This window comes from Haliotis asinina, chromosome 8 (assembly GCF_037392515.1).
Source record: "Haliotis asinina isolate JCU_RB_2024 chromosome 8, JCU_Hal_asi_v2, whole genome shotgun sequence".
Classification (NCBI taxonomy): Eukaryota; Metazoa; Mollusca; class Gastropoda; order Lepetellida; family Haliotidae; genus Haliotis; species Haliotis asinina.
This window is the reverse complement of record NC_090287.1, coordinates 43,240,739-43,254,693: the sequence shown is the minus strand read 5'-3', so window position 1 is coordinate 43,254,693 and position 13,955 is coordinate 43,240,739. Positions and strand designations below refer to the sequence as shown.

Genomic DNA, 13,955 nt, shown 5'->3' with positions numbered 1-13,955 from the left:
GAGACCATGTCAGCATGTATCTGTGTTGGGGACATCCCTTTCTTTTGCAAGTACTTGATGACTGCCCTGTATTCAGTTTTGTCCATTTCTGATGATTTCAGAGGGTAGGTTTACCAAAAGAGCTGTAGTTGAGATAAAACTATTAGTACGTTTGTAGTTCTTGTGTCTATGATTCACTAAATGATTGTCCTCATTGGTGGCAAACACCTGTCTCTACCTGGTGGGGAAAAACCACTCAGACTGAGAACTTTTCAGCCAACCCTCGTATATAAAATGCATTGCTGATTAAAAAAACACAAATAAACAAAATTATAAGCGTATAATCGCACTTTTGATTTTGTACTTGGGTTTACCTCCCTTTGAAAGGAAGGAGCCACGATACCGAACTCAGTCAAAGCCGGTGGGTCTGCACTCAAGTGTAATGCAGCGTATTCATTGGCCACGGGTCCATTTGCCGATACGCTTAGCCGGCTCTTTGTTTATCTCATTAAGCCCTAGAGCCACTTCACTGCTCAACACCTGGAACCCCGTGCTGATTGCCTGGCCGGCTGTGGCGAGACTAATTAGGGCTAATCACGCCTGATATCCCTGGCTGGTTTCGTAGATTACAGGAAACTGTCTCGTCATACGAGCAAGTCCTGATTGTTTAATTGTTTAATTGCGTTGTAAAGGTATATGTTGAAAGAAAGCAGGAGTGAATACGTGTCATATATGTAACGTTTTACGTAATTTTATTACACTTTCTCTTGTAGACATTTGGTGGCGTGTGTATTTTCTTAACACATGTTTGTAGTCTTTGTATGTAAGACACACTTAAACAAATAGTCCCTCTCATATCATTGTGTGAGGTTAAATTGTTCAAAACATCTATGTCAATGGCAGTAAAGAAGAATTTATGCACATGCCTAATAATCTTCTATGACAGAAGCATTTTCCCTGATGCGTTGCTAGTATATACTGAATATTTTAAGGTAAGTACTTATAAGCTAATGTGTGACTTACATGGAACAAAACACAGAAAATATATGTTATCACACGAACATACATGTATGCATATTGTATAATGCTATTCCTTGCACATACATAAGACAAAGGGTCATGGGATGGGCGTCATCAAAGTTCCCGAATAGGACATTTTGTATCTCAACTGTTCAATATAGTGGCTGATTTCTTTTCTATGACCAATCATATCATGAGATACCTGTCACAGAGGAAATGACAGGTGATGGGGCGTGGGCTAAATTTCTGAAGAGCACGTTCGGTCACTAGACAGCTTGGATACAGACTGACTATTGGTTTGATCGTTGACCAATCGATATGCTGGATTTCGGTTTTATCAACTCTAGCTATCATGAAAAAGTTTGTGTATTGTGAACATACACAATCGTAAGGATGCCTGAAATGTACATGTAGGACTAAGAAGCACTTTGACGAGTTTACTTTTCTTTAAAGCGCTCAAATCGCTACAATCCAATTGTTTTTACCCCGGATAACCCAATCCAACCATTGAGTAGGGATAGTTATTATTTGGATATGCATTTTGCGCACACTACTTGTACATCAAACATAATGACTTGCTGAACATTTCAATATAATCTGCACATTGTTACGAGTAAATATCACAATTCAAGTACATGTATTATAGAATTAAAATAAGTTACACGATACTGATTTATTGTGATGTATACACTTGCAGTTGAATCTCCCCAAATATTTATGAAGATGGGCATACTTATATTTGTTTTGAAAGCAAACGAATTTCAGAAGATTGACAATGGACTCCTCAAAATGAATGAATGAATGAATGATTTAATTTAGAAGAAGGTTTTGCAACCTTGTCACCGTTAATTCAATCAATGTGCATACAGAGTATCTTAGTATTCACTCGAGTGACGAGTAACAAACACTTACCTCCTGTAACATCTCATAATCCCCTTTCTTGCAGACGTGTTCATTTGCCTGTATAAGCTCCCGACATTGCAAGCAATTGTTATCAAAACACATTAATAGCTCTTCTGATTAACACAGAAAGTAACCTCCTCTCTTGTAAGAAAAGCTAATCTTTGATCATTACTGCTAAATTGAATGAAATAATAGGTACAATACGAATTTAAAATGTAGAACCCCTAATATGCGGCTCTCGCTGAATGAGGGTTGCTTTTCATCACCCCCAATATGCGGCTCTCGCTGAATAAGAGGTGCTTTTTGTAACCCCCAATAAGCGGCTCTCGCTGTGAGAAGCTAATTAATTTGCCCCACATATGTGTCTCTCGGCCTTAATGAGTGATGGCATATAAGCCTGATAGGTGTTAAATGAATGTGGTCAGTGATTGAAGTTGTGCATTGCATACTGTCATTAGCAGACAGACAGGCAGATTTACAGGTGTCAATAAACCAGACATTGAGTTTCCTCTGTGACAGTCTGCTTATCACAATCAACATGTTTTTTCATGTAACAAGTAGATTGTTTGCTTGTTTAGATTAGACTATTGCTAGCAACCTCATACACTGGGCAGGCATTCTGTTTCATGCTCCTTGAACCTATTCACTGTGCATGCATTATGAGCGCAGTGCAGCATAACTGTAGAAACCAATTTTTCCCCAAACACTGTGGGAAAATTAGTGAATCGTTTGAACTCTGATTTTGCAGGCTTTTTTCCATTGCACTTTTTTTTCAATTTTACAGGTTGAATTGGCATTTTTTGATGATTTGTTTTGTTATGTGCAAACAGAAAGGTATCAGAATCTGTTAAGTTGTGTTTTTCGTTGCACATGACCTTTAAATAATATTTTCACAAATAAGATTAATCTCAAAGTGATTACCCATATAATAACTCTTTTTATTTCAACATACAGAGAATTTGAAAAAAAAGCAACAAAGCTATGTTTAGGTCACACCTTGGTCCTAGCACTATTCAGTTTTGGAACAGATATATATGTATGTACTTCTTAGAAATCATCAGCTTTTGAGGAAGTTACCAACATTTCATGACTGCGCCAAAGTGGTGTTTATTAAGATGTTGGTTTTTAACAAATAATTATTCAAAGTTTGTTGATGGTTATTTGGAAAATTAGCTTCATATTAATTGTCCAAGCTGATTTGCAGCAGGTGGAAGCTTCAGGAGACATGTGTTTCCTAATTGTTGTAATGACATTTACCACATTTTGAAACAAGTTTAACATATTTTTGATGACACTAGTAAATATATCTCAGAAAGGAAAATGATCTTAATTAGTTTTACGGACTCAGATATAATAAAACAAAGATTATCATTGTTTAAGAAGCAATAATGTTCATATGTAATATTATTGAGAAAATGCTTTGAACTTAGGATATATTCTTAGTCACCTCTTCCAGATTCCGCAAATATGATCTAATAGGTCATGCTGTGATCAATTTGTTTATATTAATACATACAGACAAACAAGGTGCACAGAGCAGTAGACAGGAAATATTTTTCTTTGTTCATCAAAGGTAGAAACCCATGTTTTCACATTACTGAATTTTAATGAATCTGAACATCGGATAAAGGACAACAGACACCACGCACTGAGTTGACAATCTATTTACAGATAACAAAACAATCTGCAATGTGAACATGAGTGAGTGAGTTTAGTTTTACACCGCCCTCAGCAATATTCCACCTATGTGGCTGTAAATAATTGAGTCTGGACCAGACAATCCAGTGATCAACAGTCTGTCAACTAAGGTATATTAAAAATAAGATACAAATAACGTTCCTCTTTAAGTATACCAAAGTACCACAAACAGAATTCATCAAGAACATTCTCAATCTGTATATTTTGCCGGCAGTGAAGCCATTGTCGTTAGTCAGTGGCTGTCCTCCCCAACGTCAAAAATCAAGTGGGCAGGTCGATAACAACCAGGACTGGATTGGTCTATTGGGATACAAGGACCTGTATAAACCAAGTCAGCGAGTCTGAACACCTGATCCCGTTAGTCACCTCTTACAACAAGCATGGGTCACTGAATACTAATTCTGACCCAGATCTTTCTGGGTTAAATCCCAGTGATGTCAATGAAATCCACTTCGAGAAGAAATGGTTATAATTAACAATTAAATTTATAGTTTCTGAGAAAACTTAGGTATCAACTAACCTTGATCTGCTCCTAAGAAAGTACACATTGGAAGTAATCTGGGTTGTGCAGCATCGACTTTGATGTGTAGAGATGCGCTTGGACCTGAAAGAAGTCAGAAATTTCATTGTCTCAACTTTACATTTTTATGAAGTCTTTCAAAAATCTAGCCCAGTGTCCATGATCTTCATGGAAGACTAAGTTCCCACAAGGTTCATCAATGGTAAGGAAGGCAACTCCTGCAGATAGTGTTGGGAGGACCACTAAGAAGAAAGACAAGACAAGGTGTTGGACATAATTTATTTTGTTAAAGCTTAACCTGAGGATTCAGGGGCATTTTCAAGAAAAAGGCAATCAAGTGTTAAAGCATTTGAAGAACATAAATTGTACATAACATTATAACCAAGTGTCATCAGGAGATGACATATTCCCTCGGCTTCTACATATTTGAAAGGACAAATCATCTGACAGTTACTTGATGTTTTCATAGTGTAGCCGTGTGTTGGGCTGCTGCTCAAGACGACACAAGGCAATGGTGGTGAAGATGAAGATTTATTAAATGGGGAATGAAGCTGTTGCTGAGTCAAGTTCTGGAAAACGAAATGGTGCTTCCACCTCAGCAACAGCAAGTGAAGTCATAAAACTTCAGAACCAAGTAAATAATTTAAATATTATAGTTCAAATTATCACAGTACTGTCAGCTAGTGTATATATCACAGTGAATTATTCAATATTCTGTTAAAGTACCTGCATAAAAGTTGTTCAAACATTCAAAAGCACATGGTCAAAACCATGTTTACAATTTACCTTAATTAAAATGTATATTCCTAAACTTGTAGAATTATTGAATAAATATTACTTTTAATTATATGTTACTATTGTTTAAAAGACATTTTGCACCTTTTTATAGAGAATTATGAAGTAAAGAGGCAGATGGAAATAGATTAGAAAATTGGCCATACCTGGAAAACGAAATGGTGCTTCCACCTCAGCAACAGCAAGTGAAGTGAGGTGGGAAACAGGTGGCCAAAGGAAGTCAGGACAGAGGGCACAATAGCCAATAAGAACATAGGTAGCACATCAAAGGAAGTCTTTGATGTGTCCTATTAATAGAAAGGGAAACTCCCAAAGAATGGGTTACCTGGCTAAAAATAGAAAGGAAGTGAAGGGAAATCCTTGTTGACAAGGCTCCAGAAACAGAAGAAAAAGGTGAAGATGTACAGAGGTGGCATTCAACAGCAAGACACAGACAACATGGAACAAATGAACATTGAACAGATAATGTCTATGAAATATGTGATGAATGATTTTTATGAATTATGCTGTGAAATATACAGCAATAGTAACATACTGCTACATTCACCCTCCTTTTGGGAAATGGCGTCCTCGCCATGAACTAATCAATCTGATTAGCATTCAAGGTGAATACAACAAACAATGCTGCAATCTAGAAAAAATGGTAATCAGAACTGGTAATGAAGACTGGTTATTGATACAAATAATCAGACCCAGACAATATTCTGCTTGACCTCCCACTGACCATCTTTCATCCACTTGGGTTTGGTATGCCTGCGCTGTGGCCGATGCATCAAAGAGAGGCCAGATTCAGGGTTGATCAAGTCATAGGGCGCTGGTGTGGATGGTGATGGCACCAAGGGCTGATTATGTTGATCTTGAAGCAACAGGGATGTGTCTGTTTGCTGAGTTGTCGAGATGTCAGCCTCTGAAATACTACATGCTCCCACATCCTGTTCGGATGAGGATAACTCCAGAGGGGACTGAGACAACTCCTTCGAAGTGTCTGACACACTTAACCGTGGCATAGGACTGCGTGGCTTGGGAATTGGCTTTCCGTCGGTGCCAATCGGGAGAAGCATGTTGCGGTGGAGAACACGACATTCAGCAGTTCCTTCCTTACGGACTTTAAAAACTGGAATGCCTACATTTGGTTGTGCCTCCACGACATAGAAATCCTCTTCCCACCGAATGGCAAGCTTCTGTTTACCTCGAATGCCAATGTTGCGAACCAGCACCACATCACCAACCTTGACTGTTGCACCACGAGCTTTCAGATTATAAGCTTTCTGTTTCTTAGCTCGGGCCTTTTCAAGGTTTGATGAAGCCAACTCATATGCAAAATCCAATTTGCGCTTCAGATCAGCAGCAAATTGCGTAAAAGAGGATGGAGGTGTGGTAGCCGAAGATAAGCCGAATGCAACGTCGACGGGTATCCTGGGAATCCTACCAAACATGAGGTAAAAAGGAGAAAACCCGGTTGACTCATGAACTGTACTATTGTAGGCGTGGACCAGATGAGGTAAATGATCTTTCCACTTTGCCTTTTCATGGTCATGCAAAGTACCGAGCATCCCTAGAAGCGTACGGTTAAACCGTTCAACCAAGCCATTCCCCATTGGATGGTATGGGGTGGTACGTGACTTCTTAATGCCCATAATGCCCCAGAGCTGCTTTATCACGTCGCTCTCAAAATTACGCCCCTGATCGGAATGCAACCTGCCTGGTGCACCATAATGAACAATAAAGTTCTCGAATAGTGCCTTTGCAGTTGTCCTTGCTGTCTGATTCCGAGTAGGTATGGCAACGGCATATTTTGTGAAATGAGCAGAGATCACAAGGACATTTTCGTAACCACATGTAGATGGTTCGAGTGAAAGAAAGTCCATACAGACCAGTTCCATTGGTTGTGACGTCTGAACATTCACAAGAGGTGCTATTTCTGTCGGATTGGGAGCTTTCCTGAGAATGCAGCGCTGACAACTATGGATATGGTCCTCCACATCACCCAACATTCCAGGCCAATAGAACCTGGTACGGAGAAGTGCTAGAGTCCTATCCCTACCAAGATGTCCCATTCCATCATGAAGAGGTGTGATGATGGTCTCACGCTGAGGTTTGGGAACAATCGTCTGGAAGTAGGGGTCGCCATCATTACCCTGCCGTCTCACCAGAAGGTTGTTTGACAGGTGAAGTGAATCCCACTGACGTAAAATGTTGGCTGTCTCACGGTCAAACGATTTAATTGCCTCCTTAGAAGGACGATCACCACTGCGGAGAAGTTTCATAATCATGCAGATTGAAGGGTCAGCCTGCTGAGATGTCAGCATTTTGTGATCCGCCCCAACATCGGAAGAGTTATGATCGCTGACAGAGGTCATATGGCACAACACATCATGGGTCACTGACAAAGTCTCTATAAAAGGTGTGGTCTGTAAGTTACAGATAGCAGAAACTGACTTTATGTCCATTACCTCACGTGGCAATCTGGACAGTGCATCAGCATCCCTGTTCCTCTGACCTGGTATGTATTCTACGGAAAAGTCATAGGCACCGAGGGCAGCGAGCCAGCGATGACCACAGGCATCCAACCGTGCAGAGGTCAGGACATAAGTTAGGGGGTTATTATCCGTCCAAACAGTGAAATGGTTACCGTACAAATAGTCATGAAATTTTTTTGTTACAGCCCATTTTAGAGCAAGAAACTCTAATTTGTGAGCTGGATAATTACGCTCTGACCTGGACAATTCTCGGCTAGCATAGGCTATCACTCGTTTCTTACCCTCTTGCGTCTGATATAAAATCGCTCCGAGGCCTTCACTAGCATCAATATGCAGTTCGAAGGGACGAGTGAAGTCTGCGTACGCTAAAACAGGAGCGTTGCTGAGCTTGCGCACAAGTTCACTGAAGGCCGTCTGTTGTTGCACACCCCAATTCCACTGTATATTTGATTTGGTCTTACTGGACCTCTTACCACAGTGTCCAGCTAACATATCAGTGAGAGGTTTGGCAATTTTAGAATATTCAGGGTCAAAACGCCTGTAATATCCAGAAAAACCCAAGAAACGGCGAACATCCTCCACATTCTCGGGAACTGGCCAATTCTGTAGTGCTGCGATTTTCTCAGGATCGGTGGTGATGCCGTCTTCAGAGATTACGTGACCTAAATATTTTACAGAAGTCTGCAAAAATTGGCACTTAGAGGGTTTTAACTTGAGGCCATTCTCACGCAATCGCTGAAAGATTGCTCGTAATCTATCTAGATGCTCGTCAAAGGTCTTGGAAAACACAATGACGTCATCAAGATAAATGAGGCACTGCAAAAGATGCATATCACCCATACACCGTTCCATAAGACGCTGGAAAGTTGCAGGAGCATTCGTCAGACCAAACGGCATCGAATTGCACTCGTAGAACCCCAAGGGACCAACTGTAAAAGCGGTACGAGGCTTGTGCTCTTTTGCGACTTCTACTTGCCAGTAGCCAGATTTTAAATCAAGACACGAAAAGTACCGAGTGCTATGAAGTGCATCAAGGGTTTCCTCTATTTTAGGTAGAGCGTATGAATCGCGAATTGTGCGTCTGTTCAACTCTCTAAAATCTATACAAAAGCGAAGCGAGGAGTCTTTCTTGCGTACTAGTACCACAGGGGAAGCATAGGGACTAGTTGAAGGGCGTATAACCTTAGCATCCAACATTTGTCTAAGATGTTACCTAACTTCTTGGTACATAGAAGGTGGAATGCGGCGATGTCTTTCCCTGAATGGCTGTTCATCATTGAGCTCTATCCTATGAGTCACCAAGTCTGTGTGTCCCATATCCAAATCAGACTTGCTGAAGACGTCATCAACTCAGATAGGAGAGACTTCAACTGGGAGATCTGCTCTGGAGTATGTGACAAAGATAGAGAAGAAAGATTGAACAAAGAAAGTGGTTCGGGAGATCCAGGAATAGTCACCCCATCTTCAGAAGGAAGACCTTCAAGTAAATCAACTTGCTCTAAGCAACAAAGAACTGTCTTAGATGGAATGGTGACTGGTTTAGAAGATGGATTCGCAACTTCAACCTTAACTCTAGTTATTGATTGGGCTGGCTTAAAGTTCACAATGCCATTAACAAGGTTAAGTGACCCAGGAAGTGTGGGAGAAGAAGAGGCAAAGAAGTGTTTCCCTTTTTGTGGTGGCTTACCTCTACAAATACCAGTGACAATCTGATTGCAGAAAGCAGGGACTGTAATTGAAATTGTTGTCCGCACACTTTCTGTACGATCAAGATCAATCCTTGAATTCACAAGCCACTGACGTGCCCGATTCCACACTGGAGAAGATGAACCTGAAACAGGTGAACCCAGTAGACGACAAGCATAATCCATGGCATTGGTACCAAGAACCAAGGGCACACTGTGGTGATATTGAGTTGTCGGTACTATAAGGATGGGAGAGGGTACCTGCACAGCTTCACCAAGAAAGTCACTGGGAATATCAACAACTGTATTAACATACCCAAGATAAGGTAGCTTACAATCCCCAGGGCCTTTTAAGTCTAAAAGTGACCCAAGGTTTAGAAGAGAGAGATGTTTGAGGTTCTGTTGGTAGAAGGCCTCTGACATGCTCGAGATTTGTGAGCCTGTGTCAAAAAGAACACTACAGGAGATACCTTCAACCTCAACAGTAGCTACATTGGATGGTCCAACAAGATTTGTCGGGATCCCATTGGAGCTATCCTCAGAGTCCACCACTCGCTCCATAGTCTGGACTCTTAGGAGTTTAAAGGTTGACAACCATAATGCCCCCTTTTAACCCCAGGAGCCCCACAATCAAAGCAATATATCTGATTGGAATTCGAAGTTCGTTGTGGGGTAGCTACAGAACCAGAATAACCAGAAGGAGGAACCAGTGGTGAGACCAGAGGAACCAATGGAGGAACGAGAGGAAGAATTCCCCGAGGGTTTAGCCTTATTTATATAATGGTTGGGTTTTGAGGATGTTTTGTGCTGGGAATTGCTTTGAGCATGATTCTCCAAAGTCTTTACCCTTTCCCCAAGAACTCTAAGATTCTTACTCAGTTCCTTTAAACGAGAAATCACATCATCCATCTGTTGGTTACTTGGTTGCACTGAAGCAGATTGCATCAGATGTGCTTCTCGAGGGGAAGCCAACTCTTCTTCAACTCGGCGGACAGCTAGCAAGAGCTTGTTAAACTCCAGTCCAGAATCAAAGTGGTGACGAGTTGCTTGCTTCAGGTCATCCCGAGAGAGACCCATCCAAAAACGGCTTCGAAGCAAACCAGTAGCTGCAGTAGGAGGGAGAGTGCCAGATGTCTCAATCTTTGAGATCAACTCACAGAGGCGACAACTCCACTCAGCTACTGACTCAGTCCTGGCTTGGCGAGCAGTATAAAATTTCTCCATCAGAGTCTCACCAGGCATTACATTCCCAAATACCACATCCAACTGCTCAAGGGCAGTATCCAGGGAAACAGATTCTGATAGCCCACAAAGCAAATCGGCAGCTGAACCCTTAGCTGACCTCCTCATGGCGTTGAGAATTGCAGTGTCCGAATAGGAATTCTCACGGCGACAACCAACAATCTCCAGGCGCCATTGTGAATACCTAACCTCGCCCTTAGCTCCATTTCCTGAAAAAGAAGAAAGTTTGGGACTGGGTGAATTTATGATGGGCATATAGGTTGTTTGGCTAGGTTGTGGAGGTGGAGGATGGACAGTGGGGTGATGAGAACTCATGTGAAATGGTGTTGAAGTTGGCAAAGAAAACTGAGGCCATCTCTCAGTATGTAAAGTGGTAGGGTATGGTGTTGAGGTGTCCTGAGGGTATGGTGTCGTTGGACCCTGAGGATGAGGTGTCATTGGACCCTGAGGGTATGGTGTTGATGTTCCCTGAGGGTAAGGTGTTGATGTGACCCGAGGCTGACTAAGGTGAAAAATAAGAAAACACCCCTGCAGCCTGGGTAATGACTCAGGTAAATTAAGCATGGGTCTCTCCTCCAACTGCATATGTGGAGAAGTACCAGAACTCTGCAGAACTGCAGAAAACTGGGAAGACTGACTAGGCCGAGGTGTGTTCCTGTAAGCTGGAGGTGATATGGAATGGGTAACATTCATTGGATGCCCACCTTCAGCCCCTATACAGTAAGTGTTCTGCATTTGGGTTGATATGTCATCTGCCAGTTGATGCAAAACCCCAGTACGGAGGGACAAAGGAAGATGTTGCAGACATTCCATAGCCTCAACAACATCTGGGTCCATACGCTCCAGATTATGCTCAGCCATAGTGAGAAAGTCAAGTATGGACAAGTAAGTGTTGTAAAAGCCTAGTGAATAAAGTGTTATGGGGTAATGTCAAGTGTCAAAATGTAACCAATAACAAAAGAGAATATACAAATGTACCTAGCTAAAGGCAAAAAGAATCTCACAAGTTAAGATTCAACAACGTACAACATTACTAAATCTCAGAATAGCAAATGCAAATAGAAAGGATGAAAAATGTATCTCCTCCGGAAAGGATACAAGATGGGATGCCTAGTGTTGGAGGGTATAATTGTGACTAAGTATTAAATGTATAAGTCTAAGCAAACATGATTCAATATAATACAACTAAGTGAAATACACCATGTTGCATCAAAGGTCAAGGTACTCTGCAATGTAGAGTGTGTAGAGACTAAATTATGTCAGATATGTAATCTAAGAAAATTAAACTGTTATTGTTTTCTGAAACAAGTATATTTCAAGGGCAAGAGAGTATGGCTACAGATGTGTGACCATCAAGGGACAAAAGTGAAAAGTAACAAAGTGAAACAACAAAGTGATTCAGAATGGATCCACCCAATTAATGGAAACACCCAGATGTCAGCAAAGTATGAAGATGCAACCAAAATACGAAACAAGATGTAACCAATATGAGTGGGGGGACTAAAGGACAAATCAACCCGAGCAACTGAAAGCCCAGAATAAACTGTCAAGATATGGCCACAAAGTCTACCAACAATATCAAGTATTATGCAAAAGTATGAATAATGCAACAATGAATGTCTATGAAGGAACAAGACAACACAAGACGAGACACAATGTTTTTGTGCGCAGGAAATGCGAAAAAATTGAAATCTCCAGCAAAAGAGGCCAGAGAAACGTCAGACCGCCAAGAAAAGACCGGAATGCCGAGCGAACAGTGGAAGAGAAGATTAGAGACAGAATCAGGTGCAACAACTTTACCCTTGTACTATCAAATTATATTGAATTACTGTAACAAATAATTGTTTGCTGAAAATATTATTTACTGAAACTGTAATATTGTTATTTCTTTTCCTTTTTTTTTTTTATACAGAATATTTACTTGGTTAGGATAAAATGGATGCAAATCAATGAAATTGCAATTGCACAGTTATGTTTAGAAAGGTTCAGACATGTAAACAATGTAGAAATAAAAATCTATTCAAAGTTGTAGAAATAGAAACATAGTGAACAGTATTTGCTATATATGTATACACACAATGGTGAAATGCCTAATGAATGACAATATTTTCTTTTCTTTTTTTTTTTTTTTTTCAGGATGATATGAAACAGCACATGATCATGGCACAAGATTCAATTCAATCAACATTTCAACATACAATCAAAGAGTTCATGGGACACATATCTCGGATGTGAGGAAAAGTACAGTTCTTCATGGATGGGTTCAGTCTGTAAGCATGTCAGATCAGCTTGCTGCTGAGCAATATGTACGAGTCATATGGTTAGGGCTCTCAAGGTCCCTATACAACCAAAACTTACAGTTTTAAGAAAATCCATAGATCCATGAATCACATAAACAAAACACATCCAAAGAACAATCCTCAGATAACAAAGTCAAATGTGTCCCACAAAAGAATGTTCACTATGGCATGGTCCCAACAGAGTTCATCCATTTGGGCTACACTTCACATATGAAGACGAAATGGAGGTGGATGATGTCCGTCTTGAGACAAGCAGCCCCACGTTGGGCGCCAAATTGTAGCCGTGTGTTTGATGGTTCGGCTCTGGGCTGCTGCTCAAGACGACACAAGGCAATGGTGGTGAAGATGAAGATTTATTAAATGGGGAATGAAGCTGTTGCTGAGTCAAGTTCTGGAAAACGAAATGGTGCTTCCACCTCAGCAACAGCAAGTGAAGTCATAAAACTTCAGAACCAAGTAAATAATTTAAATATTATAGTTCAAATTATCACAGTACTGTCAGCTAGTGTATATATCACAGTGAATTATTCAATATTCTGTTAAAGTACCTGCATAAAAGTTGTTCAAACATTCAAAAGCACATGGTCAAAACCATGTTTACAATTTACCTTAATTAAAATGTATATTCCTAAACTTGTAGAATTATTGAATAAATATTACTTTTAATTATATGTTACTATTGTTTAAAAGACATTTTGCACCTTTTTATAGAGAATGATGAAGTAAAGAGGCAGATGGAAATAGATAGAAATGGTGCTTCCACCTCAGCAACAGCAAGTGAAGTGAGGTGGGAAACAGGTGGCCAAAGGAAGTCAGGACAGAGGGCACAATAGCCAATAAGAACATAGGTAGCACATCAAAGGAAGTCTTTGATGTGTCCTATTAATAGAAAGGGAAACTCCCAAAGAATGGGTTACCTGGCTAAAAATAGAAAGGAAGTGAAGGGAAATCCTTGTTGACAAGACTCCAGAAACAGAAGTAAAAGGTGAAGATGTACAGAGGTGGCATTCAACAGCAAGACACAGACAACATGGAACAAATGAACATTGAACAGATAATGTCTATGAAATATGTGATTAATGATTTTTATGAATTATGCTGTGAAATATACAGCATTAGTAACATACTGCTACAATAGATTTTGAATTGTTTCCATGAAAGTCATGAAAAATATAAATACCATATATCTGTAAACAGCAAAAGGTACTACTTCAAGATCTGTCTCATATCTGCCAAGATCTGTTGAAAGGTATGAAATGGTTTTTGAGTTGTGCTCCGGAAACAAAGTCCATCCCTCCACTTTGAGACTAAATCCGAAACGTTTCAATGGAAA

At 40.3% G+C, this 13,955-nt stretch overlaps 1 protein-coding gene across 2 annotated transcripts in view; it reads right to left on the bottom strand.

The window, feature by feature from the left end:
- LOC137293537 (E3 ubiquitin-protein ligase FANCL-like) overlaps positions 1-13,955 on the bottom strand; it is a 79,573-nt gene that overhangs the window by 18,362 nt on the left and 47,256 nt on the right. For both annotated transcript variants that reach the window (XM_067824152.1, XM_067824153.1), the window contains one exon: positions 4,121-4,204. In XM_067824152.1, coding sequence (XP_067680253.1) covers positions 4,121-4,204 — 84 coding nt within the window. The remainder of the gene's footprint in view (positions 1-4,120; positions 4,205-13,955) is intronic.